General features: G+C 42.8%; 1 protein-coding gene across 2 annotated transcripts in view; it reads right to left on the reverse strand.

Moving 5' to 3' along the window:
* Positions 1–26437, reverse strand: part of FSTL4 (follistatin like 4) — a 231798-nt gene that overhangs the window by 24109 nt on the left and 181252 nt on the right. For both annotated transcript variants that reach the window (XM_054842215.1, XM_054842214.1), the window contains exons 7-8: positions 17279–17445; positions 4611–4731 (exon numbers count right to left, since the gene is read on the reverse strand). In XM_054842215.1, the coding sequence (XP_054698190.1) occupies positions 4611–4731; positions 17279–17445 (288 nt within the window). The remainder of the gene's footprint in view (positions 1–4610; positions 4732–17278; positions 17446–26437) is intronic.

Consider the following 26437-nt stretch of genomic DNA (forward strand, 5'->3'; position numbering starts at 1 on the left):
CCAACGACTGCCACAAGGATCGCGCTCCCCAGAAACAGGGCACTCCTGCACAACGCAGAGTTTACTTGCAGCTCTCACTTTTTTGCCTCATACCATGACAGCCTGCATGTGAGTAATCCACATATTTTACCTGCAGAGCTGAAAACAGAATAGATTTATATTGCGAAAAGGAGCTCAGGGGTCCTAGACACTGACTCAGCGCTCTGCATGAAAATCAGCTTATCTTGAAATTATAGCAAGGTGTCTTTTCAAGAGTGATTAACAAGGAAACCGCTTGTTTTCAGCTACAAAAACATGTGTTGCGCCTCCATTCCTGCTCTCTTACCATTTTCCTGCTCCTTCCATTTTAAAACTTTTTATTTCTTCTCCCTTGTCTTACATAATTCATTGCACGGGTAAATTATTGCATGCAACTGCCTTGTTGCAAACTGCAAAACTGCAGAAAGTCTGCAAACTGCAGAATGCATTTTTATTGTCCTCGCTGCAAATTAATACATTCCAAGTAAGCACATTTTACTTTAAACTTGCAAAGATTTCAGCTCCAGACTTTAGAATATATGGATTATCCTTTGCTATTTCCCTTGGTGAATATATATCACTGCTAACCATTACTGTGTCTGCAGCCAAAGGCAATATAAAAATGCTATTATCTTAAGCAAAGTAGGAAAAAAGAGGCATTCAAACAAGTAAGAGATTGGGTAGATTGCCTACTACTGCATACTGAATAGTACCTTACTTGTGAGCAGACCAATTCATTACAATAAAACAGCTCAGGTGATACAGCACACGATGAGCACAGGTGGCGGTAACAAGCCCCGAAGACATACATTGCTGCTATAGGACCTACGTACTCCAGGGCTTAATAATAATTACTAGATTAATCATTTCCTTGAGATGTTTTAATCTTTCCAGTTATGATTGGAAAGGAGTTTGCAGCATTATATGTTTTCTCTTGAAAAGCCACATGAACGAAACATCCGTGTTGAAAACTGCTATTACTGGAAAATTTGTCCTATTGGACCCTTATAACCGCGCCGAGGGTCGAATGGCTTTTTAAAACTGTTTTCAAGAAATACAATATTCTGATTTATGCTGATGTTTTCCAGAGTGCAAAGACCAAGGAAAATGATGCCCTACACTCAGCAGTCTCTTGATTTGCAAACTATCAATTTTTGTAGTTGATTACAATTTTATGAGATTCTTTATCCTCAGCAACTCTTTTTCCTCTTGAAAGTGATAAATTGCTTTTCCTCCCTACAGTTAGTGTATGCTGTACACACTTCCCAAGCAATATCCATACGTAGGAGAGAACATAATTTTCCTACTGTTCTTGGCTTCTCCTGATCAAAGATACCAGCACTCGAGATGAATTTTTCATTCTTAAAACTTTGTGCTGCCTTTCAGCGCGTTCTTTTCTTCCAAAGACATTAAGGGCCAGCTGTATAAAGATGCCGACTTCAATTTTACCACCGAATCCAAAGATTGATGAGCTCAACCCAAACCTACCACATCCAATGTCACGTGTAGGCTGCACTTCACGTGTGCTTGATGCTCCTTGCCCAGCTGTAAGCCAGCGGTTTGGGGCATTCATCTGGCGGTCGTCACATTTTCTGCCTAACAGGGTTCTCGTCTCTGCTTGTCAAAATGATCTGCCCGTGTTATTTCTGATACTGTGAACCAGCTGATACAAAGGGAAGCACTTCCAGCAGGATTTGCCTGCGATGAAGTGAATTTACTTTCCTTGGGCAAGAAAAGAAACAACCGTGACAACACACGGGGACGAAAGCAAGGTTTTCTATGGGTAAACTTCTGATAAATTTGAGTAGTCTGCAATATACTCAGCTACAGCTCTGAATCCCAGAAACTTTTAAGTTTATCAAAATTGGGCTCTAAGTTTTCTGTTTAAGCTTGTATTTCCTAATTTTCTTTATCACCCAAACAACGAGCTGTTACGAGCCAGTGTTATGTTTAAATAGAGATAGAGGAGAAAGTGAGATAAAGAGAATATGTTGGATAAAAGCAGATGAAGAGGGTGCATATAACTAGGATCAGATTCTTTTAAGGAGAAAAAGGCAATAAAAGGAAAATATTTGGTAAGCTGGAATGATGGCCCAGGTGGTACAAAAAGGATCAAAGGACACTGGAAGAGTTACCGCAGCTTCGAGTAACACTGAATTAACTGAAACGCAGTCTAAGAGTTGGGACCTGCCTATAGAGACAGGGTGAGCTTGGTTGGGGATAAACCCTTTCACTTCCAGTTTGTTCTTCTTTCTCTACTCTTTCCCAACGGAGAAGCTGAGTTAGTTTTCTCTATTGAAAAGAAAAAAAAAATAATCCTGATCGTTTTCATAGAATAAAAACCCCCATGTTTTTGATGTTAAAAGTGTATCAGTCCCTCCCTGGAGGAGACAGGCGAGCAGATACACCCGAGTTCTGGCTGACTTGGTTCGGTCACATTTTCTTAGCGTTTTAGTCCAATACAGAAAAGCAAAAAAAACCCCCTCCCGTGTTGAAGATGGAGTTTTTAGTTCGATACAGACAGACAGAGGCAATCCCCAGCGCCGAACAGAGCCCATCAACTACACTCAGATTCTCGGCATCTTCACTCAGTTCAGCTCAGCTCTTCCCTCTACTCCTGTCAATAGAAATTCCTCAATTTGTCCTTTAAGTTACTAAAAACCGAGAAGGATTTCCTGAGCAGGGCTCTGCCTTGGGAACTCCACCATGCATCTGAAGGTAAGCAACGTTGTCCTGTCATCGGTGCTGTTGCCCCAACAGCAGTTGCTGGAGGAAGACACGGCACAAGCAAAAAAAGAGAGAATTTAGTGATGCGGGCAGCCAGCCAGCCACATCAAAAACTGCAAAACCCCGGCTTTGCAAAGCCTAATGGCTCATATGGAAATATCAGATACTGTAAGACAAAGATTTCTAGACTCTGCAGCGTTTTCTAGCAAGAGTGGGTTGATACCAGAACGTGTGACATTTTTTGCAGTATTTAGTGACTACAGAGCAACATTAAAAAGCCAACATTTTTTTTTCTTTAAAAAGAAAATGGGATCTTTCAACAACAAGTTAGATCTAAGTGGCAGGCATGAGTACGAAAGGAATCAACCCCTCCCCACGCTCCATCTAGCTTTCCTCTCATTCTGGTTTTAGTTTCAAAGCCTTTGGGCCTTATATTCTCAGTGATAAAGTCTACATTGCTGTCTGCCAACTAAACTCCATTCAGGCCTCATAATATATCACATAATATACACAGGATTAAGCTGTTAGCTTGTGTTTCTTTCAACTGCCATTCATCAAACAAATAGCACTTTGAGGAAGTAAACCTATTTTCCCAGCTGCAGCATGCACAATCTTGTTATCCACATTGCTGAGACTTCACAGTTTACTGTCTCAAAAGATGACAAATTATTATGTAGAAACATTGAGTCAGTTTTCATTCAAATCAACTGGATGCTTCGTGCTCTCCTCCAGGTACTCGCTGTGGGTGGGGAGCACTTACACACGTCCAGAAGACCTGAGCTGCAGTCAAACCTAAACCCCACGACCACCACGGTGCTTCTTGAAGTGCATAAATATCCCTTTTTACTGTTTCTCTTCGTGTCAGCCTCTCTCTATTAACCTGCGCGTAGCTGTCTGCTCTCACCAGTTGACAGCTCTCCTTTGTAGAGGTCTGCGCACACCTAGAGAAAGACCTAAGTGTTAATTTTCCTTATCATGTATCCCCTGTAATAAACTTACTGAATTTTCCTGTTAAAGTATGTGCTCTCATACCAGAGTACGTCAAAATCTACCCATAGCGAGTAACGGATTACCCCGTCTCCTGTTCGGGAGATTCTGCTGGTCACCTTAGCACAGGTACATATGGGTTTCAAGTTGGAGAACGACTTTGCTGCTGGGGAGGTGGATCCTCCGCCCTCGATGAAATGCCGGTTTAAGCTAATGTAATTTTAAACTAAATCCCACTGACCGAGTTTGAGGTCAGAGGAAAGATAGCAAATGCCTGAGTATAAGCTCCACCAGGCGCAAATGTGGTCCAGGGGACGGAGGTGAATGAGAACGCAGGAATATGGCCCGTGTGGTTCTCTCACCTGTAAAATGGTTTGCCCTCATTTTGCAACGCAGTGGGCCATATCTTTACGCAGTGTAAACAGCCCTCAGCGAACCAAGCTGACTACAACCAGGTAATAATCTGATACACAGCTGGGAGTTAGGTAGTTTTGGAAACACTGTGCTGTATTTATTTACGTATCCCGGGCTATTTCATGTAACAGAAATGATTTTCTGGAAGAAGAAATTATTGAAGCAACACTTATTTTGACAAAAATGGTCGTTAGTCTAAGGAACGCTTTGAAAAACTGCTCTTAACTCTACGGAAATGTTACTGGCAGCTTGTTTTACAGTCAGGATACCTGCTGAAACCCAGGTAATTGTACACGTCCCCCCTTGGTACCCTTCTTTTTCATTGCCTGTGTGATAGCACGAGTGAGCAAACCCTCTCGTACAATTTGGCGCGTGGCTTTTCACACCTCTGTGCCAATGAGATTAACACGCAACTTTGCTTACAGGAACGTTTTTGTGGATTGTCGTATGTGCCATTTACTAACCATTCACCTGAAGGATGTGGGTCTGATACAGCTCTTCATAGCCGTAGGCATGACAGGTGTAATTGCCCATGTGAATAGTTGTTACCTTGGTGATGTAGAGGGAATCGTCTTCTCCAAAATCCTGTACGTAACAAAAGACAGAAAAGGTGCCTTATTATTTAGTAAAAATATTTTCAACACCGCATGAAGGGAGACTACCTGTTTGGTGGTTTTGATAGCATCGCAGCTTGGGAACACAGCTTGAATTTTGAACGGTAAGTTTTAAAGTTCATAAATCGACATGCAGGGAGAAAATGAGTGGCAATTTAAGAGTAAGGCAAAGTAACTCATCTGAGAACGTGAACTTTTGTGCTGGTTGCTAACAAGGTGCTCTTTGCACATAAAAAAGATGGCAATCTCCAGCTGTTTAATTTATGGGGGTATTTAATATCTAGCCATTAACCTCAGATGCAGAAAAGGCTAACTTCTGGGTGGGTTAAGGTTCCCTTTATCTATGCCGCTTCTTAGAAAATGCACTGTAACCTTGAGACTTGATGAGACGGAACTGAAACTGTTTGTCGCTTCTCTCAGACAATATCCTAGGCAGGAGACAAGGAAGAAGACAAAAAGCATTTTCTCAAAGAAACTTGTTTTGATCTGTAACTGCTTGATAAGTATCTTTCTTTATCCCCCTCATCTTCCTAGATCTGCTCTTGCATTACTTCAATTTTTGATTATAGATGGGGAGAGTATGAGTTAGTAGAGAGGTTTTGGCACTCAAATATGTTGTACAAGTGCCCTACTTAGGAATTTATTTCAAATTATAGTTAACAGAACCACAGCACTGATGGGTGCACAAAGCAGCTTCTCTTGTTACTCCATTAATGTTCAGACTTCTGCTGCCCCAGAATGTTTGTAGTTCTATGCAAACCCAGAAGGACACATTTAAAAACCAGTTCATGAGCTTAAAGAATGATTTTTCTTTAATTAGCTCCATGCGTGAAGTATGTTTCACTAAACTCTGCAGAATTTCACTGAAAAAAAAAATGGTAAAATTCGACTTAGAACCAGGGTGGCACAAAACCCGTACGACAGGGTGAGTGTTGAAGAGTGGTTTTGCTTGTGAAAACCCAAGGACTTTTCGTTCAAATTTCCATTGTGTAGGTGGAAAGCCAGCCTGCAGCCAAGGGGTGGACGGGGAAAGCCCCTGCACACAGTTGTGCCTGCTGCCACCCCTCCAGCACGGCCACCAGCAGTGACATGGAAGGTGAGAAGGTAAAAACTCACAGCCAGGGTCTTCCAGCACGACTTCGTTGAACCTACCAGGGCGGACAGCACGAAAGAGGAATGCAAATTTGCTCTGCTGGTTGGGAGTCAAGGACTTGGATCCCAGCTTCCTTGTGATGGAGGAAGGGAATCCACGCACAGAGGTGCTGACGCCGCTCCTTTTCCCCGCTGCACCCACGGCAGGTCCAACGCTGCAAGGAGCCATCCTCATCCACGCTGTTAGTGCCAACCCCCCCACCGGGTGCTCAGAAATTATGAGCAAGAGTTGTTTGATCATCGGATGGGCTGCTTTCTAAACCAAAACCATTTGGGGCTCCTTATATCTCACATTTTCTGCATCTTCAGGGTGCATCTGCTTTATGGTTTGAAGCTTTCCTTCCCAGCCATGACGCTTTGAACATTTTTCAAAGGAAGCTGCGATCCTGACGCAGACTTGCAATGCCAGCTAGCACCCCTAAAGAAAAGCACCAAGTAGCCCATCTCTTGCAGCATGGCATTGATCTGGCACTACTTCTGCTGGCTCTTGACTCTTCTCCAATAACTTGAGTCTGGCACCAGAGAAACATCTTCACGCCTCCCTTCTCAGTGGCAGCCCAGCGCTGGCGGTGGGGAAGGAAGTTTGGGAACTTGCCTAGATTTTAGACATGTTACAAGGCAGACCGAGAGTGAGCACCGAGAAATAGAGTTTACAGGCAGGACAACAACCCTTTCCAAAGCAGAGATGGCACCTGAGAGGGGACAGACAGAACAGCCCTGGTTCTGCTGTCTGCTACCCTAAGGCTGTGCTGCCCCAATGTGCAAATGTATGAACAATTATAAAGAATAAGAGCAAATCCATAGATGTTCCTGAAATTCATTTTCTATCATCAAAAGCAGGTATTACTGCCACCTCGGGTGTCAGGCAGATTTGGCATCCACACGATAGGATAAGTTGGCTGTGCTACCCAATACCTTATTACAAATATCTACTCAAAAATTCCCATTTTCAGTCATTTGCCTGTTTTCTGGTCAGCTAGATCCTTCCTGCCGGAAAGCAAAGATGCATGAGTAACTGCAAATAGAAAAGATATCAACCCTGTTCAAATGATATTTGCATGAGATAGAGAAAGTGCTGGCGGTGGAGGGAACTTAATAACAGTTTTTAAAGTTAATCCCAAAGCAACTCAAATTGAGTTTAGATCAATAAAAGCAGGATGGCTACTTTTATGGAATGATTTATAAGGAGCTGTGGAAAAACAGGAGAATAAAATCTTCACTGTTTTAAGTATGTTGCTTCCTTTAAGATATCTCAGAAAAATATTATGAATGCTTGGTTTGTGCTCTGTAATTGTCTTTTTATGGATGACCTGTTTTTTCCAATGCATACAAATGTATTAATAGAAGTAAAGACCCTTGCAAAACAAACTGATGCAAGATTATGGTAGTAGTCTTCCTCTCCAAATGCATTCTTCTTTTAAAGAGAAGCTTATATTGGCAAAAGCATGGTTTATGACTTTTAAAAACTATTTTCTGACTTCTAGCACTTGAAGAAGGTTATCGAAGATGATTTAGGTTAACACCATATCATTTATGTCAGGCATAGAAGGAAAGTATCTGCCCTGTATTAGGACTTGCACACACACAGTAAATTCACATGAGTACAACATTATTAAGAATGGCCGGTATCAGATGTGGGAAGGAAAAAGAGATTATGAAATTTAGGCTTAATACTGAACACCTTTTGTTGCTACAAAAAGATTACAAATCAAGGAGACTTTCCATGTATTTATTATTGCAGCTCACGGTTTCTCCTTATGTTTCCCTGTGGATATAATTAGTACATTAGGATTTCACAGTTATATTTTATATATATGCATGCATTCTTATGCACAACCACTTTCTTGCCTGCGCTGGTTCCCTTCCCACCGCGCTGCCTTTGGGAGCTCGCGCGAGCTGCTCCGGCGCATCTCTCGCCACTGCCGCTGTATTCACCGGGGTGTAAGTTAACACCGACAGCGTGTTCACCTGCTGTTTCGGTTTGCTGGGAAGCTGTCCTCGACAGGGTGTAACACCGTCGTGCTGCACACTGTTTTATCAAGCTGAGACGAACTGCAGGTCAGTAAGGACTTCTTGCCTCTCAAAAACGTGTATCAGGCAAGTGGGAGCTCTTCGGACAAAAGTTCCAGAAACTGTTTAGCGCAAAACATTTCGAGAGGCTCAGGTTCTGAGCTCCGTCCCTCCATCCAAACACACACACGTAAGCTTGCTTGGGGTGGGGAGAGGGAACGGGAAGAATTCACGCTGGAAAAAGGCAGAGGAAACGTTTCATGTGCTTTGACTTGCTTCCGATGACTTTTGCTTGCAAAGCCAGGTTTCCAAGTCACCACAAGGCTGAAAGCAGTCACAGGGAACCATAAACAACTATAAAAACCGATGTAACTTAATTCTTTTCTCCCTAAAACTACCCCACTTTTAAAGCAGCGTATCTCAGGGCTGTGCAGGAGCTGCAGCGAGTGCTGCACCCCCCGGAGCTGGGACTGCCCTACTCCTACCCCCCCGCTGAACTGAACAGACACCTTTATGTATCGTCCCATGAAAAAGCAGAAGCAACCAGGAGAAAGGCAAAAAAGTAACTTGCAGGACATGGTTTTCTGCCTTTACCACTGAAGGTGAATTTTCTTGTGAAGAGGAAGAAACAGAAGAGATGAAAATCTGTGCGCAAAAGGCAGAAATCATTCCAGCCCCACAAACTGAGGAGCCTCGCATCGAAGGGGCCAGATAAGGGTAAGGTGTTCATCGCTTCTTTTTTATGAATTTCATTATAAAATAATGTTACACGATCTGGTAAAAAAAAAAATAATTCAGCAAGCTATGCTTATAATTTCTCATAATTGATAAGTCGTCTAGTGGCAGATGATAAATTGACTTCTCCAGCAGTTTGTCTCATGTTTTTTCTCCCTTTATGGAATAAAAAGTTCTCTGCCCTTCATGAGCTTCTTTTATGTCTTGCAGTTACCTTTCAAATAAAGGACTGATTAAGTGACCTCAGAGTATGCTTTAACTTTTCAAGATTAAAAAAATGCACCACTCTGCATTTTAAATTGGTAAGAGCTCAGTAATCTAAAAAATAATAAAAAAAAAGTTGCTACTGCACACAGTCAATTTCAAAAAATAACAAAGCGGATCCTAGAAAATGGATATGTACTTTTTTTCGTATTGTATTTCCTTTCCATCACTACTGATTACCCAAGGCATCGGTCTCTCCAAACAGAAGATTTTTCATATTTATTTATCCCATTCCTCCTTTCTAATGCATTCCCCGGTCATGCAATCTGCCGCGGCTCGGAGACACCGCGCTTAGAAATGTGTAAAACATTGCATATTGCTTGTAAATCTCGTTCGCGTTCTGTCTCAAGTGAAATCCAATATGTGACTGTAATGCCACAAATCTCCTGCTCTGACACCCAGGAACGCAGCCGGCGGAGAGGGACCCACATTAACCCGGGGCTGCCGAGCCGGGGCGATGCCGGAGGGTGTGGGGCACTGGCCGCCCGCCTTTTTTGCCCATTTCAGCTGCTTTTTTGTGAAACATGCGTTGGGGTTGTTCCAGAACGGAAACATATTTAAAACCCTTTAAATTTTTGACAAAGAGGATCACTTGTTTTCCAGGAAGTCTCAGTTTGAAGAGGAATTAGCACAAAGTAGATTCAGGCTTGTAATTATTTAGGTTAATTCCACTTATTTGAGAGGAGGAAAAAAAAAAAAAGACTTGCCTTGTAGGTATAAACAGGAAGAAGGAACAGAAAAACATGCTCTCAATATGCTTTGGGGGTGAGCCCCAAGGACGGTCGATACCCCCTCACCTGCCGATTTCAGCGTGTCCGTAGCAGAAGTAAGGACAGAGGGAATGGAGCTCCCCGAGGGGTTTGCTCTCCTAGGAGACTCCCACCAGATTTGGGGATTTCTTCCTAAATCACAACTCGCTTCACTTTTAGACCCGGCCCTTTCCGCCAAGCCCAGGGAAGCTGGGAGCCTCCTCCATGTGGGTTCAGTGCCTGCTGGTTAAACCAGTCCCAGCACTGGGGCTTGCTGGTGTCACTGGTTTTCCAGCAGATGAAGAGAAACACTATCACAATTTCAGAGTAACCAGCACGGCAACAAAAATGGATGAACTAGTTCACGTTAAAAAAGCCTGCCTGATCTTCAGAGTCCTAGCAATCTCTCTCTGATAATGTTTACAGGATTTTAAAACAAAATGTACCCAAGCGTTTAATGAGATTATTATTATGCAAAATCTACAACAATGGCTATCACTTTGAAAATGATTTCTCCTCACTAATCAAATGTCTCTGATCTTTTTTACAATAGATTCACGAGTGATTCATATAAAAATAATAAAAACTAAATTAGTCATGGGCTCTTAAATCACTTTCTTTGGTGCTTTTAATAATTCATTTCCAGAGACAAGCTGAGAACTTATGCTTCATTAATATTATTTGTTCTTGGTTTTACACATGCTATCACTTTAGTAATTTACACGGAGAAAAAATCAGCCTTAAGCAAATGCCAGAAAACTATTGCAAACACAGCCTGATGGGGCATTAATTTATCTTTTCTTGTTTTGCTGCTCAAAGAATTTAGCACAACATAAGACTTTGCTGGTGAGCCAAAAAAGTTGTTGGCTTGAACATATGGAAATGAGCTTTTTAGATAGCCGTGCAATTAAAATATAGATAAAAAAGGATGACTTTTATATCCTGAAAAACTCACAGAGACAATATCATGAGGAAAATCAATGGTAGGCCGTCCTGCTGGAGCTGTTGGAAGGGAGGAATTAGCACACCAGAGATTTAGGGAAATGTTTATATTAATTGGATCTACTAGACATTTCAGAAACAGGTAAGCACTAATCCTGGGAGGAAATTATATTCATAAAGTCCAACTTCCTCCCTACAGTAGAGAGGCAGGTAACTGGGATTCGTGGATTTGGGTCTGTAATTCGATTATCAGTTCCAACAGTCAGAGCAGGTACGGGAGAGTACGACTGATTTCAGAGAGTCCCAACTCATCTCAGTTTTTTCCTAATGCATTTTTTGAGCGTGCCTGTCTAGTTACCTTAATAGTTCACAGCAGATGGGTTCACTCCTTTCTTCCTTCTCATTTTTAGAAGATTCCCTCTGTATTCATAGCTCTGCTTTTCCGTTATAACCCCCAGGCCGAGCGCATGCAGTTCATCTCTAGGAGCGTTGCATCTAAAATCTGAGGTTTCCCAAAAACTTCACAAAGTATGTGCCCTATACGCCTCTGAAGATTGCAACCAAAACCAAACCACTCCAGAGTAACACCTTCCTCCACAAAAACGGGACGTTTAGGAAACTGAAGCCTCGTACTCCACCAGTTATTTAGGATCAGGTGAACAACTCTGTTATCTCCATGAAGGTATTTCTGCATTTCCAATAATCACCTACCAACTTTGGTCTGTGACCCAAAAATGAGCTATTCCACTGAAGGCACAAGAGGATATAAGTTCTGTGATCTTCATTACAGTGAAGTGAGAGATTATATATATATTTTCTGAAAATACCGTGAGTATTAATTTTCCACTTAACCTCTATTTTACAGCCTGCAAAGACCTAAGATACTATAAGCACCGTGCAATTTCTTAAACTTTGATTTGAAAGAGAAAAAACTTGGCTTTAAACACAATACTTCCTGTAATTTACTCTCATCACTCTATTACTGCAGCATCTGGGATGACACAGGGTTTGATCATTTTAACGGCCCGATTTCTATTAGCAGGGTATTAAGTGGGGTTATTCGCACATGATCTTTTTATTATTTAACAGTGAAACTACATTAAAAACATCAACAGGAATATATCGCCTTCATACAGCCTGTTTTAATGAGAAAACTAATCCAAGTGACTTGCACTTTAAAGGTTGACCATTTGCTTTGGGTTTCAAATATTACACATGGAAAATGGACATTTAACTGAACGTGCAGGAAACGGGTCTCGAGGCGGGTAGGCACGGATCTTGTAAGAGCCATGAGACATGGATATACACGGAGGTGAATCTTCCCGGGTGCAGAGGCAGATGTGGAATAGGAGCACTCAACGAATTAGGAAGTGGCCTGTGCCCCCCTAGATTCACTTCTGCCACTTCCCCACCGTGGACCTGGCAGAGGTTTGGTGGGCAGAGGTGGAGGCAGGCTGGGATTCAGCTGGAGTACGGCACGCAGATGTGTACGGGGAGGAGGAAAACCTGTTTGGAGAAGAGAATCGCTCCTTTTCCTCCAAGCAGGGACTTACGCCTCCGAGCTCAGCCTACGTACCTCAGGCACCTCCGGGTCCTGTGTGACGACAGACACCCCAACAGCAAAACCCCAGACTTTCTTCGTGGGGCCTTACCAAGGGCAAGAACAGCCGAAGGAGAGAGCAGTGGTGTCTCCAACGGAGATTCCTTCCCGTGAGAAGAGGAAGATGCCTGGGAAGTGGGCGAGCCTTAGCAGGACACGCCGCTGCGCTCCCATCGGCTGCTGCTCAGACCTTTCCCGAACTGGGGACTTGGTCCTCGTGATGAACGGCTTCTCCCCCCGACCCCGGACTTGTCTCCTCACAGCTTCAACCCGTCTGCCCCTCAGCCTGTGTGCCATCCTGACTCCGTAACACAAACCCGAACACGCGTGCAGTTGGTGCGGGGGGAACACACAAGATTTCATGGAGAATTTGGCGTGTGGACTTCTCACTGGGCATCCCTCCGTGTACTTTGTGCAAGGTGAGCCGATTGATACACACAAGTGACAACAGTAAACTAATGATACGCTGCGTTTTGTTAACTCCTGGGGGGATGCTTTTTAAGGGCAATTACTGATTTTTCATCAAACAAGGAGAAAGAGAAGTTATAAACTCGCTGCAAAGCATTATCACTCCCCTGCCTTTAATCCCCTTCTGCATCAGCAGAAATGAAGAAACCTGTATTTCAATCATCTGTAATGAAAAGCATATTTTTGAACTAATAAGCTAATACAGATTTAAGTTAAAGTGTATGGATTAATATGAAATGCATAATGAAAGGTACTAATGAAAATCTGCCATAGCTACCTGCATTACACTCAGTAATTCACCAAATTCTGATCTAACTATATTCTGCAGCATTTGTTTTCTACGGTAATATTCTCTTCTCTGTTTGCACAGGCTTTCACCATGTTTCTGGAGGATAAACCTTTGTTTATAAATTTTGTTCATAAACGTACGGACGTTTCTCTGGAGATAATGTCAAATCATGTGAAACAATATCCTATAAATGCTGTATAAATACATTTGACGCCATGAGGAATTTATTCTATTTTCAAATTGAGGAATGCTTTCATAATCACATATTTGGGAAAACATTCTGCTTGTCTAGGGGACAAAAGTGTATTATTTTGAAAGATGACACATTTTAACCACTTCACTATTTGTAGTCAGAAATCAATTTATAGCTATCACAATCTTACCAGTTTCAGCTGCATTATAGTTATTTTCTGCATGAGAGAAGTTGATCTGACTTTTTAAAAGTATAGCTGCAAAGGGACTTCTAATGGATAAATAATATGGATGGGTAATTTATGGATAAATAATATTTTTATGCTAAAAGCAATCTTGAATGTTTGCAAGAAAAATGGTTTAATTACATGTACCATTAAGATGGCTCTTTTGCAACAGCTATGTGACAACTCATTAACAAGAGTTCTTCACAGACAGGACAAGACAAACTATTAATATGTTGCTTATGAAAGCTTCTGATTAAGAGAGCAATGAAAAGTTATGAATATTTTGTTGCCAATCAAGATATCACATAAAAATGATTTAAGTAATGCACTTAAACAACCAGGCTCTATAGTAATCTTCAACCTTTCAGTTATGCGTAAATTTAGGATTATCTAGGTTTTTGTTGACCGTCTTTGCCACTTCTAGTATTAATCTGGAACACAGTCAACCTTCTCATATCATATTTGTCACGAATCCGGAGAGAATAAAGCCACGAAGGACTCTTCGGCAGAGCCTCTCCTGTGCTGCTCTCACACCTTGTTGGAAAGATTCTGTTTTCTCCAGACTTGGGCTTCTATTTTCATCTGATTTCATGAATTAGCATTTAGAAAAGAGTTTAATTGAAATATAATATGAGGATTTTTCTGAGTATGTGACTCTGCTGTAGGTTTGTCTGTGATTACCACTGTGCCAGGAGCAGGGAGGATTTTCTAGAAGTTAAAAAGGTACAATTAATCTCCTGTTGCACTTCCAATTAGCCAAATTGCTAACCTTATTGTGAGAAGCAGAAATGCAATCGAGTTTCTGCTTGAGGCGTACTAAAAGAAAACTGAAGTAATTTAATTAACTGACTTCAAGTATATTAAGAAGCACACAGCCTTTACTTTCCTGCTGTCGACGCCTTTAAATAGATTATTGTTTAATGTGAGTTTCTGTACCCTCAAGAGGCTGAAACTTTGAACCGTCTGCTGCCACCCACCCCGACCCATGTCGTCGGGCACGTGCGGCTGCACGTATTTCCACGTTGCGAACCTCAAAGTGAACGTCGATTCAACTTCCACGCTACACGCAAGTATCCACCCCAAATACCCCTGTATCCATACCGCAGATGAATGCGGCTCACGTACCACGAGCGTGGAATTTTTTTTAAACTTGTGATTAATCTAAATTAAAAGACTGGATTTATCAGCTGAAGGAATGAGTTGGACTGTCTACTAGTTGTTGCAGCCTTTGCACTGGGATGAGGAGTTAGTGGGTCGTCTCCGAATGGAAAGAACGGCTATATACTAGTTTTCAGAGGAGCATCTCTTCATCCCCACGCTGAACAAGTGCTTCAGGGGTCGCACCGGAGCTCAAGAGTCCTACAGATTGCCCACGGTGGGAGAGGGAAAACAAACTACGGTAATCCCCAAATTGTGTCACCTCAAGTAACCAGACCAGAATACAGGTGGCAGTGAGATATACAGAACATAAAAAACTTCGCTGTTTAATTAAAGATGAAAAAGGTGTGGAGGTGTTTATTAGATAAAAAAAAAAGTTGGTGTGCAGTAGTAGCAGTGTTAGGTGACAAGCTGATAGAGGTCATAAACTGACAGGGGAAACATTAAAATTGAGACATAAATCCTGTTTTTCCTCCTTGTAAGAATCTCGGAGTGCTCCTTTGATATAGTTTCTCAGCGATATAGTAGTTCAAACAGATCAAAAAGTGATCCCCCCCCCCCCACCCCCGCTGTATTGCATGGTACTGCCCTAGGGGGTGTCGAATCATTCAGGAACCAGTCATTGTGCAAGGACGCAAGTCCTCCTCTTAACATTTAATAACCAATGAGAAAGAGAATTATTTATAGGTAAACCAGAAATCCACCTGGGCCAGCACTAAATTAGGGAGGAACTGGCATTTCAGCCTGAAAATTTAGTCTTCAAAATTCTATTTAAAACAGTATGAGTTGCAAGTGAAGCCTCAGAGCCACGTGCTATCTATCCTTCAAGGACGTCTTTGTACTCCAATTCCTGGACATTTTGTGTCCAGTTCACCCATGAACTTCTGATCTTTTAAGAATAATGTGATCATAACCAAATTTGATAAAGGTAAGAAAATACCTGGAATTTTCATTATTTTTGGCCAAAAAAATTTCTAAGACTGCTCTTGAACCTCCAGAGTGCGTGGGAATAAGTTTTCTGAACAGCCGAACCTCGCTTGTAACCCCAGCTCAATCTTGAACCCAGCAACAAAACTGAGCCTACAACCACATCATCTCAGATCTACCTAGTGAATGTAACTGCCAAAAGAAAAGGCTCTTCCTAGACTCTGGTGACACAAAGCAGATTGAACTAAGCAGGCCGGCGGTGTGCGTAATCTTTACTAAGCTTATTCTGTGTGAAGGAATAGATCTGTCCTGAAGAATATTTGCACAAGGCGGCCCAGGCAGTAGGCTGCCAGGTCAACCACGTGCACGGCTGGCCGCGCCACGCTCCGACTACAGCAGGGAACGATTGACTTTGCGCATCGCAGCTTGGCAGGTTTCCATGTATTTTTAGTGCCAGTGACCCGAAGGTCATTATTCTAACCCTGGCGCTGATGGATGTCTATAAGAAGTCTGGTCAGGTACACCGGCTTCTGGCTCCGCAATCCTGAGCATCCTCGTTACGGTTCCTGCACAGTCCTGTGCCAATCCTGCAGCGGGATGTTTGCTGGTTTTATGTTGCATTTCAATGTCATGCTCCAAATGGCAACAAGAAATGCATTTTAAAAGGGTAATACTCGCTTTGATGAAATAAAACAATGTTTAGATGGTTACAATTACCAAGTTTGTGCACACAGTAATCACCTAGATATAATGCACATGATTTTCCTGCTAAGGTAGAGTCAACAAATAATGTACAGAGTTGCAGCACACACACTTCTATCCTGTATGCTGTAATTTTCATGTATTAATGCAGAAGAGTAAAGCAAAGATTTTTCACATTTCAGCAATCCTGGATACACAACAATTTAGGGAGCTGCAGTGTTGACTGTAACAACTCTGAACTGAGTGGTTATCAAATTAGCAGGAGCTGAACAAAAATATAAATCAACTGTTGCTGTAGTGTAATTAAAATAAAACCTGATTTACTGTGTACTTTAATGCAAAGAGAAATGAAATACAGACCATATTTTTGGTACACTACTTTCCACTCTCTCCATAATTAAATGTTATTAAATAGATGAGTAAGTTTATACCATTATTCAGGTATTGTCTTTCCTACAAACTATGACTCACACATCAGAGCAGCGCTGAATTAAAAGAGATTCATGTGCTGTCCTGCGAGGGTAGTGCCACACCCTGCCGAATAATCCTGTATTTTAAAATGCTCATCAGCAATAGTAGCTCAGGAATGAGATACGAGAATTGGCTGAAAGGCAAGTGAAACAGGAGGAACAGAGATAAAAACGTATTATTTGATTTAGATAGAGGAGAGGTTTCATTGCCAACCGTAAACGTATTGTTCCGTGCTCTTGGTGAACCTGTTTCTTTGCGCTGGGAAGGAGATCCCTGAGGAGGTAATGCTCTGTGGAGCTGCTGGAGACCCGGCTTTCCAGGGCTGCTGCCGAGAGGCTGCACCAAACTGAACGAGCAACAGGGGATGAAGTACCAGTGCTAAGTCCTGGGTTACTACAGTACTGCGTTTTAACTTCATAATAACATACTGCAAATACTCGTACTCTCAGCTGCACATATGTTGTTTCGCTTGCATTCCCGAGACGTATTCCCATAAAAGCAAAATATCGCGCCAGCTTCCAGTTTTCCATAATAATAAGAAGATAAAACTTGTTCCTTAAAACTATCATCTGTTAAATGAAGTCGTATTTGATGCCCTAAAAAGAAAACGACAAGAGTAATTCAGGACTTACGTTGATATCCTCCAAGTCGAGGAAGTTGAGGATGACGCCGTTGCGTTTCCAGATGATGGGGGGCCGCAGCGCCCCGCGGATGCTGCACGTCAGAACGGTGCTCAGGCCAACTGTGATGGTGGTAACGCTGATCTTCCGGTCCTCCGGCAGGCTCAGCCGAACCACCTCTGCAAAAGGCAACAAACCAGGAATAATACAAAATATTACAAAGGGGAGCTGTTCCCTTCTCCCACCTCTGCCTTCCTTCTCCGTTCCAGGAATAACTTTGCAAGATTTTGACAAGGAGATGGATATCGATGCTGTAAAAAGACCCCAAACAATAAAGCCAAGTAAGAGACACAGCAATTCAATCTGCCACCACCTAACACCCTACATCATTTTCCTGAGGCACCCAGCAGTAGCTGCGGCGTTAGGGCACTAAGATGGGTCCTCTGGCAAACCTGGCCGCAATATTTAATCTACAAGGACACGCAAAGGCTCTCCTGCTTGAGACTGTCTGGGTTTGTTCCTCTGGAGGACTCCTGCCAAGGTCCTTTGAAAAGGCAGAAGAATGAGTCAGGTTCTTTCCTTGAAGAAGCAGAATTAAGGTAAGAGTGTTGTCACTGAAATAAAAATAAACCTGGTATTAAATTGCCCAAGTATCAGGAAGTCACCAAGCATGAAAACTCCTTTACCAATGCAGCCACATACGGCATCCGAGATCCAGATGTTCTTACAGCCAAGGAGTGAGAAGCTTTCTCGTATTCTATTTAAATTGAAAAATTCAGTTATTTTGACTTATCCGTACCACACAAAAGAAGCACCTGAAGCAGCAACCTCACCAACATCCCTCTGAAACCGCACCAAGGTCACACCACGTCCTTCTGGCCAGCGCTCACACGACCTGTCTGCATATTTTGCCACGTGTGGCCACGCAGGTAGGTAAGACGTTTGATACCAGAAGGACCATGGGTGCAGATTGTCAATATTGAGCATTTCGGCAGCAGGGAGCCAGCAACAGGGTGCTCAGGCCACGTTGTCAAAGCTGCCGCATTCACAGTTTTATCATTCGCGTGGTGTTTTTTACTTATTCACAGGCTCTGAAATAAGAAATCCTAGAAACGATATTGCATATAAATGCTGAGAACTGGTCTTTCAAGGTAATGGCCCGTTCAGATGAACGGGGAACGCTCACAGCTCCTTTGGTGTTACATCGCTTCGGCCACCTCTGAACTTGGACTGGGAAACGCATCACGCGCTCCTGGCCCCAAGCCCCCTCCTTCCTCACGTCCACCGGCATTAACTGCGGTAAAACAGGGATCAGACAGACGCTGCCTCACCAAAGCCGTGCACTTTGGGAAAAACCACTTCAAGCCGTGCTGACTCTAGAAAATGACATTCGGGGTCAGGCTGCTCCCTCCCGTCAGCTGGCAAAATCGCTCTTCGTCCTGCCGGCTTGCTTCTCACCTCTGTCGTTACGACCCGCGCCAGGTCTGCGCATCACACACAGCGTATCTGCGTTGGTAAGATCTAAATGCTACGTGCACTTTCTTCTAGCCCTCTGAAGAAGCACTGACTTTCAGTGATTCCAAACACTCATTTTTATCATGTCACTTCACAGCTTAAGATGTGATTTTGCCTGAAGAGCTTTGGTGGGAAAATCTTGCACTCTTTTACGGGGCTCACACTATGGAAAAGCATGGAATAAAAATAAAAAAACCCCTAGCATCTACTTTTGCAAATATCATTTTCCATCTCTTCATACCCTCCAATGGAAAAATTGCTGTAACATCTCTTGAGTGGTAAATCTGTTAAATCTGTCCACTAAAATACCGAGTCCGTTTCAGTCGCCTTGGGAAGCCTGGAAGGACCCACTCCAGTGCACTGGTCTAGCAACTGATTGCGAACATTTTGTGCAAAACCTGCTTGTGCAGCGGTACCCAACCAGCTCTGCCTCCCTTCTCTTCCTGCGTCTTCCACCTAAGCGAGAAGTTAATTGGATGCGCCACGAATCGCACTCACCACTGTAGATCTGAGGCTGACTTAGGGCTGCGAAGATCAATGCAGCATTGCACGTTGTGTCTGCCAGCCCTTCTCCCGCATATTAATGCCTAGTGCCGTTTTGGAAAGAGCACGAGCTCTTGAAAAGAAACGGTAGCTATAGCTTTGATACACGGTTGAGCAAAACCAGGAATGTTTGACCGACTTCCCGCTGTTATTTGGGTTGTGGTGGCTCCCGCAGGCATTAAATGAGAAGAGGGTCCGACACAACCAGACCATCAGTTCCTACACCTGAAACCTCACAGCCGAACGGGGGGGCAAGGAGAACATCACCCACCCAAGGTCAGCGAGCAGGTTAGCGGCGAAGCCAGGAATGGATGACACATCGTGACATCACACCGGCCTCAGCACCCGTGGGAGGACCGCGGCCGCAGGAGGGGCGATGCTCCAGCCCACCCCCGCGTCCAGCTGCCCGGGGCTCCCCGACAGCACGTTTTACGGAGGGTAATAATGTCGGTATTTGCTGCACAGGAGAGAGCTCCTTTTTATGAATAAAATATTTGGAGTGCACTTGACAGGATAAAGAACTGATAATTACAATAATTTGTAGCATGGAGTAGGGCTAATGAGGACATCTTTTTGTGAGGGAAAATGAAATAGAGGGTCGTTCATTTATGAGAGAATTGTTTTTTCATCTTACTGCTGTTTTCCTTAATTCCCTCCGTTGTTTCTCACGCTGCCTTGAGTTCCCCGGCTCACGCTGGGCTCCCATCGCCTCCCTCTTCGGCAACATTTTGTGAGCGTTATGTCGCAGGCTCCCTGCCCATCTTCCAAGTGACAGCTAAAAAGGCTTTCCTTTTACATTTTAGAAGCATAATAATGAAAAATACATTAACTTTTAATTAAGAAGACACCTTGCATGGCTGCCATTCTTGGATGAACCACATCAGGCCAAGAGATGACTTTTTATGTTAAAGCATGTAATTAGTACAGACCACTTTAACAATACAAGCACACTCCTTTTTTGAGTATTTCTATGGAGTATGGTTGAGGGCATCGTATTAACATCTAAAAGCCTTTCCACTAATACAGGATTACTTTGTGTGGCTTTAGTCTTTGCTTTATTGTTATCAACAGAAAAGATTTCCTTACATAACCAGGTGTATTGGGGAGGAAACAAAGAGTCCCTAAGAGGATGCACGGGCTGGGCTTATTTTTAAAAATCTTTAAAAAAACCTTAGAATCCTGTACTTCAGTTATAGAGCTTAGACACACCGACGCTAGTTGGATTATGTGTACAAATTATTCAAGTCACCGCAATGATTTTGTGTAGAGTCTCTAGACTAAATATTGAACACTGTTCATTTTACTTCTAAAAACCTTTAGGAGATAAAAGGATTTTTACCACGCATATAAAACTGAACAGAACAAACGGGTAATATTCAAAGTGCACTCGCTTGCAGAACACAGGCTGGAATGGAATTTGGTCCTAAAATCGAGCAATTTTGTGTTCATTTGGAAATTCTGCAGGATGATGCATGGAAAATAGCTTTCTGTATTCAATAGATTCAAGCAGTATCAGTCCTAGCTGATCACATTTATCAAGTCATGTCAAACCTGATACTTTTCTCTGGGATTTCAGTTGAAGTAACTCCTCAGTCTATTCCAGCCGGAAATAAAAAAATGTTCCTGCCAACTACTCTGCCATCAGAGAGAGATGCTATCACCAGAGAATGGGATGCGATCATTTTTGACTCAACTTTTATTAGTTCAAGGCAGGCGCAAAGCCTTCGTAATAATCACTTTTACAAGGGAATGGGTGTAACGGTGGCTCTGTGTATCCGAGGTCCGGGAGTAACCTCTCATCAGGTATCGTGCCAAACGTAGAACAAAAGCAAGGTCAGTAAGAGGCGGCCAGGACACGGCAAACTCTCCTTTGGTGACGGCAGCAGCTCAGTGCCCCAAAACTGTGCAGGTCCCGGAATTCGGGCAGTGCCACCTTCCAACCCGTCCTCCCCGGTGCGGAGGGTGAGGGATCGCTCCCTGCGTGCCAGGGGGTCACTCAGGGGAAGGACCGCTCTGCCCTGGCTCTTGCACCTTTTCTCTCTGCTATTACGTTCGGTCCGAGAGAGGCCGCGAAGCGCCGTGCACCCTCGGTGAGCCAGGTGTAGCCATACCCATGTTCTTGCGCTAAATTTCTCGCGATACCAAGTCCCACGGTGACACGTGAGAAGGTGAAGTCTTACCAATTCCTTTGCTTGTTAAAAATGTCAGGATGTTGTCGAACGTTTTCCTCGGCCCCTCCTCCGCTCCGATTTTATTTCTTAAGGTGCCAAGCTGGAGTTGCACCGCACCTCTGCACGCTGTGCATACTAATGCGAGCAGGTATTACTTGTTGTGCTGTTTTATCACGGAAATCTTTTCCTCTGCTGTCGTGTGCAGCCCGCCAAAGGCAATCATAATTTCACAATGAAGACATGTATAATTGAGGTCATTACAGGGAGCAACCTGGAATGAGCATCTATGGAGGAAAACTCATTGATTTAGCACTGCGTGGAGATAATTTACATAGGAAATGTCGGTCGCCTGCCTGGCTTTGCTCATGCTGCACTACATACAGAAACAGATTTCACGCTTTAAAAAGTGCTTAATATCATTAATTAGATCTTTTCCTTTAAATCTAAAGGAAATATACTTTGTAATACATTGTTGCCACCTTTAATCATCGTTACATTTGCTCACGGATATCGTGCCTTGCTACAACAGAATACGGAGCAACTGACTCCATCGCCTAGATTCTGCTTAGGGCACAAGGCAATACTTTTCCAATCCTGTAACTTGCTCTCAGTGGGGAGACAATGAACCAAAACGCAGCCTTGTTTGAAGCAATGGGAGGATGATTTTCCAACAAAGTCTCAAGCACAGATTCTTGCCCCCAAATTAATGCTCCTGAGCAGAGAGACCTTTTCTTTGTGAGCTGAAGCATGGGTAACGCAGCCCTAAACGCGTCACGTTTCTCCAGCAATGGTTCAAGACAGGATTGATTTAATGGGGTGAAAACTTTAGCCTCCACTCAACTCCCCAAGTCCTGCAGCCGTGTTTATGCCCTGCACATTGCATTAGTAAAATCTCTTTATTGCCTCGTGGCCCAATATTGCAGCACGAAGGTCAATGGTGATTTCAGCATTTCTTTCAATAGATAAAGGAGTCTTCTCTAGCTGAATATGTTCTCAGGGGAGGAGCTAGCTGAATCAAGAAAATCAAACCAATTAATGGATCAGAGAAAAACCCAGGATATACCTTTTATAATTATTTTTTCCCCAAAATTTTTGATGAGACGTATTTAGCTTTGCATAGAGAGGGGAGAGCAATTTTAGACCCTCTTAAAATCTGAGCCGACTGCAGCTAATTGATTTTAAAATGACCGTGTTATATGTGAGATGTATTTATAAACACACAATTGAACATGAAATTTGGCCAGCCAAAGAGCGACTCCGGTGATGCTGTTTGGGAGAGATGTGGTCATCTAATTAGTCGCTGCAGAGAGAGATTAAACGAAATGAAGGGCAGTTCACAGTGGGTCTGAATCTGTGAAGCACTGTATAATATGCTTATAAATTACTCGTATCAGCAAGTGATTTAGTTTCTACCCTACTCTATAGACCAAATAAATGAATGAATAAAGACCTTAGTACACAAATCACCCCGGGTTTGCGTGCCTTTGCGCAGCCGTCACACCGGCCGTTTTTAGGGCTATCTCCAGAAGACACGTTGCCACGCCATCACATTTTGCTGGTTATTAAGGTTCAACAAGCCAGTCTTACCTAGGCGTATCTGCTGTCTTCTCGCCTGCCCAGAGTCAGGTGAAAGGATTATCCATCACCCAGCCCCGAAAGAGAACTCCATTTTCTGAACACCAGCTTAGGATGACGGGAAAGCCAGTCATCCTGCTAAAAATGTTTATGCTATTAATTAACAACATTAGAGCTGTTAATGAACATGATTAAAGTTGTTCGCAATTGATTAACCCAGAGAATTCCTACGGCTCCCGCATCAGTTCAGAGCAGGTGATGGGGATGAGGCTTCTGGCTGTATAACCTCTGGAAAACACCACCAAGAGCTGGCTCTGCCTCTGGCCACCTTCAGAGTGACCCCCCACTGCCCAGCTGGTCTCCGGGGGACATCTGAGGAGTTTGGTTTCCCTCAAACAGCGGTACCGCAATCCAGCATTCCTCTAAGGCTTGCAAGCTTAATTAATGTGAATAATAAAATGATTTCTGAAGCTAAGTAGAAATGTTCATATCTCAGCTTTATTTTCTAACCGCGATAATTCAAGTTCTTACTGTAATTTATAAATCCTCAGGACCTTGGGTGTGCTACTTCAGGAAGCATTTTATTGTAAATTCTCTACTAAATTAGTAATGCTGTTTTCTAAGTCATAAAAAGGCATAATCATATTTCTAGCAGAATGAAATGTCATTACTCTTGAAGGCCACAGGCTATGGCTCCCTGAGGTAGGTCCCAACCTGGCACTGAAAGCTAAAACCTGTCTTGTCGTGGAATTCGGAATAAATGTGTGCAGATCACCAGCGATATTCAGGTCTGGCGTGGTGCTAGAGGACAAGACCCCGTCTCTCATCCCTGTCAAGCTGAACAGCTCTTCTAGACTGCGTGACCATGACTTTTAGATTAAATGTAAGAGAAAAGCAGCTATTAAAACAATTAAATATTACAACGCTTTTTACTTTTCTTCAGCACCTGTGTCCACAATACACTATCACTGACATATCACAGAATGGTTTGGGTTGGAAGGGACCTTCAAACATCATCTAGTCCAACCCTCTGCCATGGGCAGGGACACCTGTCACTAGATTAGGTTGCTCAAATTAGTTGATTGTTGAGATAACGATAATATGCCGAATAAAACAAAGCTTAACTTGAAGGAAGGAAAAAAAATAATCTTACATCAAAGTCTGGTCCAGCTTCTAACTAAGAGGCTTTAGGACTTCACACGCAGACCAAGCTGCCCTTGCTCCTGTGAAATCCCTGCATGTTCCCGCGGACCCTCTGGAAGAGCAAAGAAGTGCCCCAGGAGAGGAGGGAACATCGTTTCCAGTTGGATTTGAGAGCAACCGAGGACGTTTCTTGCCCGGCTCTGTGCGGAGGGATTCAGATCTCCTGAACTTCAGAGATCTGGAGGCTGGTACCAGCTCCGAGCTGGTCTCTCACCCTACGTGGGTCCTGGGTCACCCTGGCTCGGCCGTGCTGCGGGATGGGGTGATTTCCTCCAGGGAGGGCCAACGGCTCACACTGACTACGGAGAAACTTCAGGTGCGTAACTCCAATGGAGCCACCTGCACGGGAAACGTCTGCGGCTGGAGAGGCAAACGCTGCTCAAACAGCTGCTTAGAATTTGGTCTAAATTAGACACAAGTTCCTTCAAAAAAATCATACACATTCAAAAACCAGAAGCCCAGCTTTCCCATATGAATTTGTATCAAGCACACACAGCTAAGAAATTTGCTAAAAATCATTTATATCGACTTTTAACCAAACACAGCTTCTTTATGGACTCTATTCTAAAGATCAATTTCTTTCTTTTTTTTTTTTTTAAAGAAAACAAGCAACACACTTTCCATCATAAAATCCCATCACTGCCCTCCTGTTACTCATCAGAGGGAGAACATTTAGTTTCTGCAGGAAGGGATAATTCATTCATTCTTGAAAGCACATGAATAAATATAAGTTGTTCAGTGCTTAATTATCTAATCTCCTGAGGGTGATAAGTGATGGATTCATTATGTAAATAGGCATAAGTAGTCTATTTTAGAGAATAGTTTACATAAATGCATTTGTTTTTATTTTAAATTCCTATTTCCCACAGATTGAGAGCAATGTTGGTATGATTAATTTTTGATAAAATATTCCCATGTTGTGTCAACAGTGGCCTGCCTAGATTGTAACAGCCACGCATTTTCCCAGTCAATTTATTCATTTTAAAAGTAAAATTGCTAATGGTCTAATAGGCTCACCTAATTACTTCTGGTAGTCACACCAGTTAAACACTTGACTCAAAAGATTTGTCTCTTTTTCTTAAGAAGAGTCAAAACCATAATATGGTATAGTCTCTATATATACACTCTCTCTATATACACACTATATATATAATATACTATAGTATACATACTCTCTGAATAACTATGGGAGAGCAGTATTAAAATCTCTCACTGAACCCACAGAAAAAAAGGAATATTGTGTTTTTTGGGGACAGATGTGAGGTGTTACAGCTGCTCCCTGTGTTTCGCACTCTCTATGCTACTGGAATTGAAAGAAATAATTAGTTGTTTCAATGCCACAAGAGCAACCGTTGTCTCTTGTAAAAGGTTTATTTCAGCATTTCTAGGAGCTTAAAAGTTTTCCCAGTCCTTCAGAAATTCCTTAGCTTTGAAAAGGAGAACTCTTTAGCACGGGCAGGTTCTGTCAAAGCAGTGGCACTATCTATATGAACAGCCACTATCTATATTTAAACTACGGTATTTCAGAGTTCCAGAGGACCAAAAACCATATGAAACCACTAAACTTTTTTCTGTAACTTCTATAAGTTACAGCAGCTGAACTGATTTATACCTGATTTAAGGCAGAAAAAGATAGCTTCTGGTGGAGGACGTGGCATGCCAAGTTTCTCCCTGGAGTGAATTTTTATGGCTGCTCTATAAACCCCTAGGGTTTATCATGGAAATACTGTCAGACCATTAAGTCCAGCGTGACTTGTGGGAACCGCTGTAATGAGTAGGTGAATTACTTCGAAAATAGAGACAAGTCAGGCCACAGGGTATTTGGGGTTCAAGAAGCATTCACATATAGTTTAAAACCACTGAGACATCAAAAATGGCTCCGTCGAACTGCTCCAGTCTCTCACTCCCCCTTCATTTCACTCTGAGTTCTCGGCCAGCATTACGCAATGAATGCGATACACTGAAAAATGCATGAACCAGGAAACAAGGAGTCTAGGAAAAAAGCCCCACACTGCTTCTAAACCCCACATTAAGGGTTTCTAAAAAAATCCCAAGCATTTAAAATCAAGCGTATTTATTTCTTTCATATTCCCACATTTACTGCGTTCATAAACAACCAAATCAGTGACAGCATACCTTTCCAGTTGTAAATAAGCGTTAGTAA

The sequence above is a fragment of the Grus americana genome, chromosome 14 (assembly GCF_028858705.1).
Source record: "Grus americana isolate bGruAme1 chromosome 14, bGruAme1.mat, whole genome shotgun sequence".
Classification (NCBI taxonomy): domain Eukaryota; kingdom Metazoa; phylum Chordata; class Aves; order Gruiformes; family Gruidae; genus Grus; species Grus americana.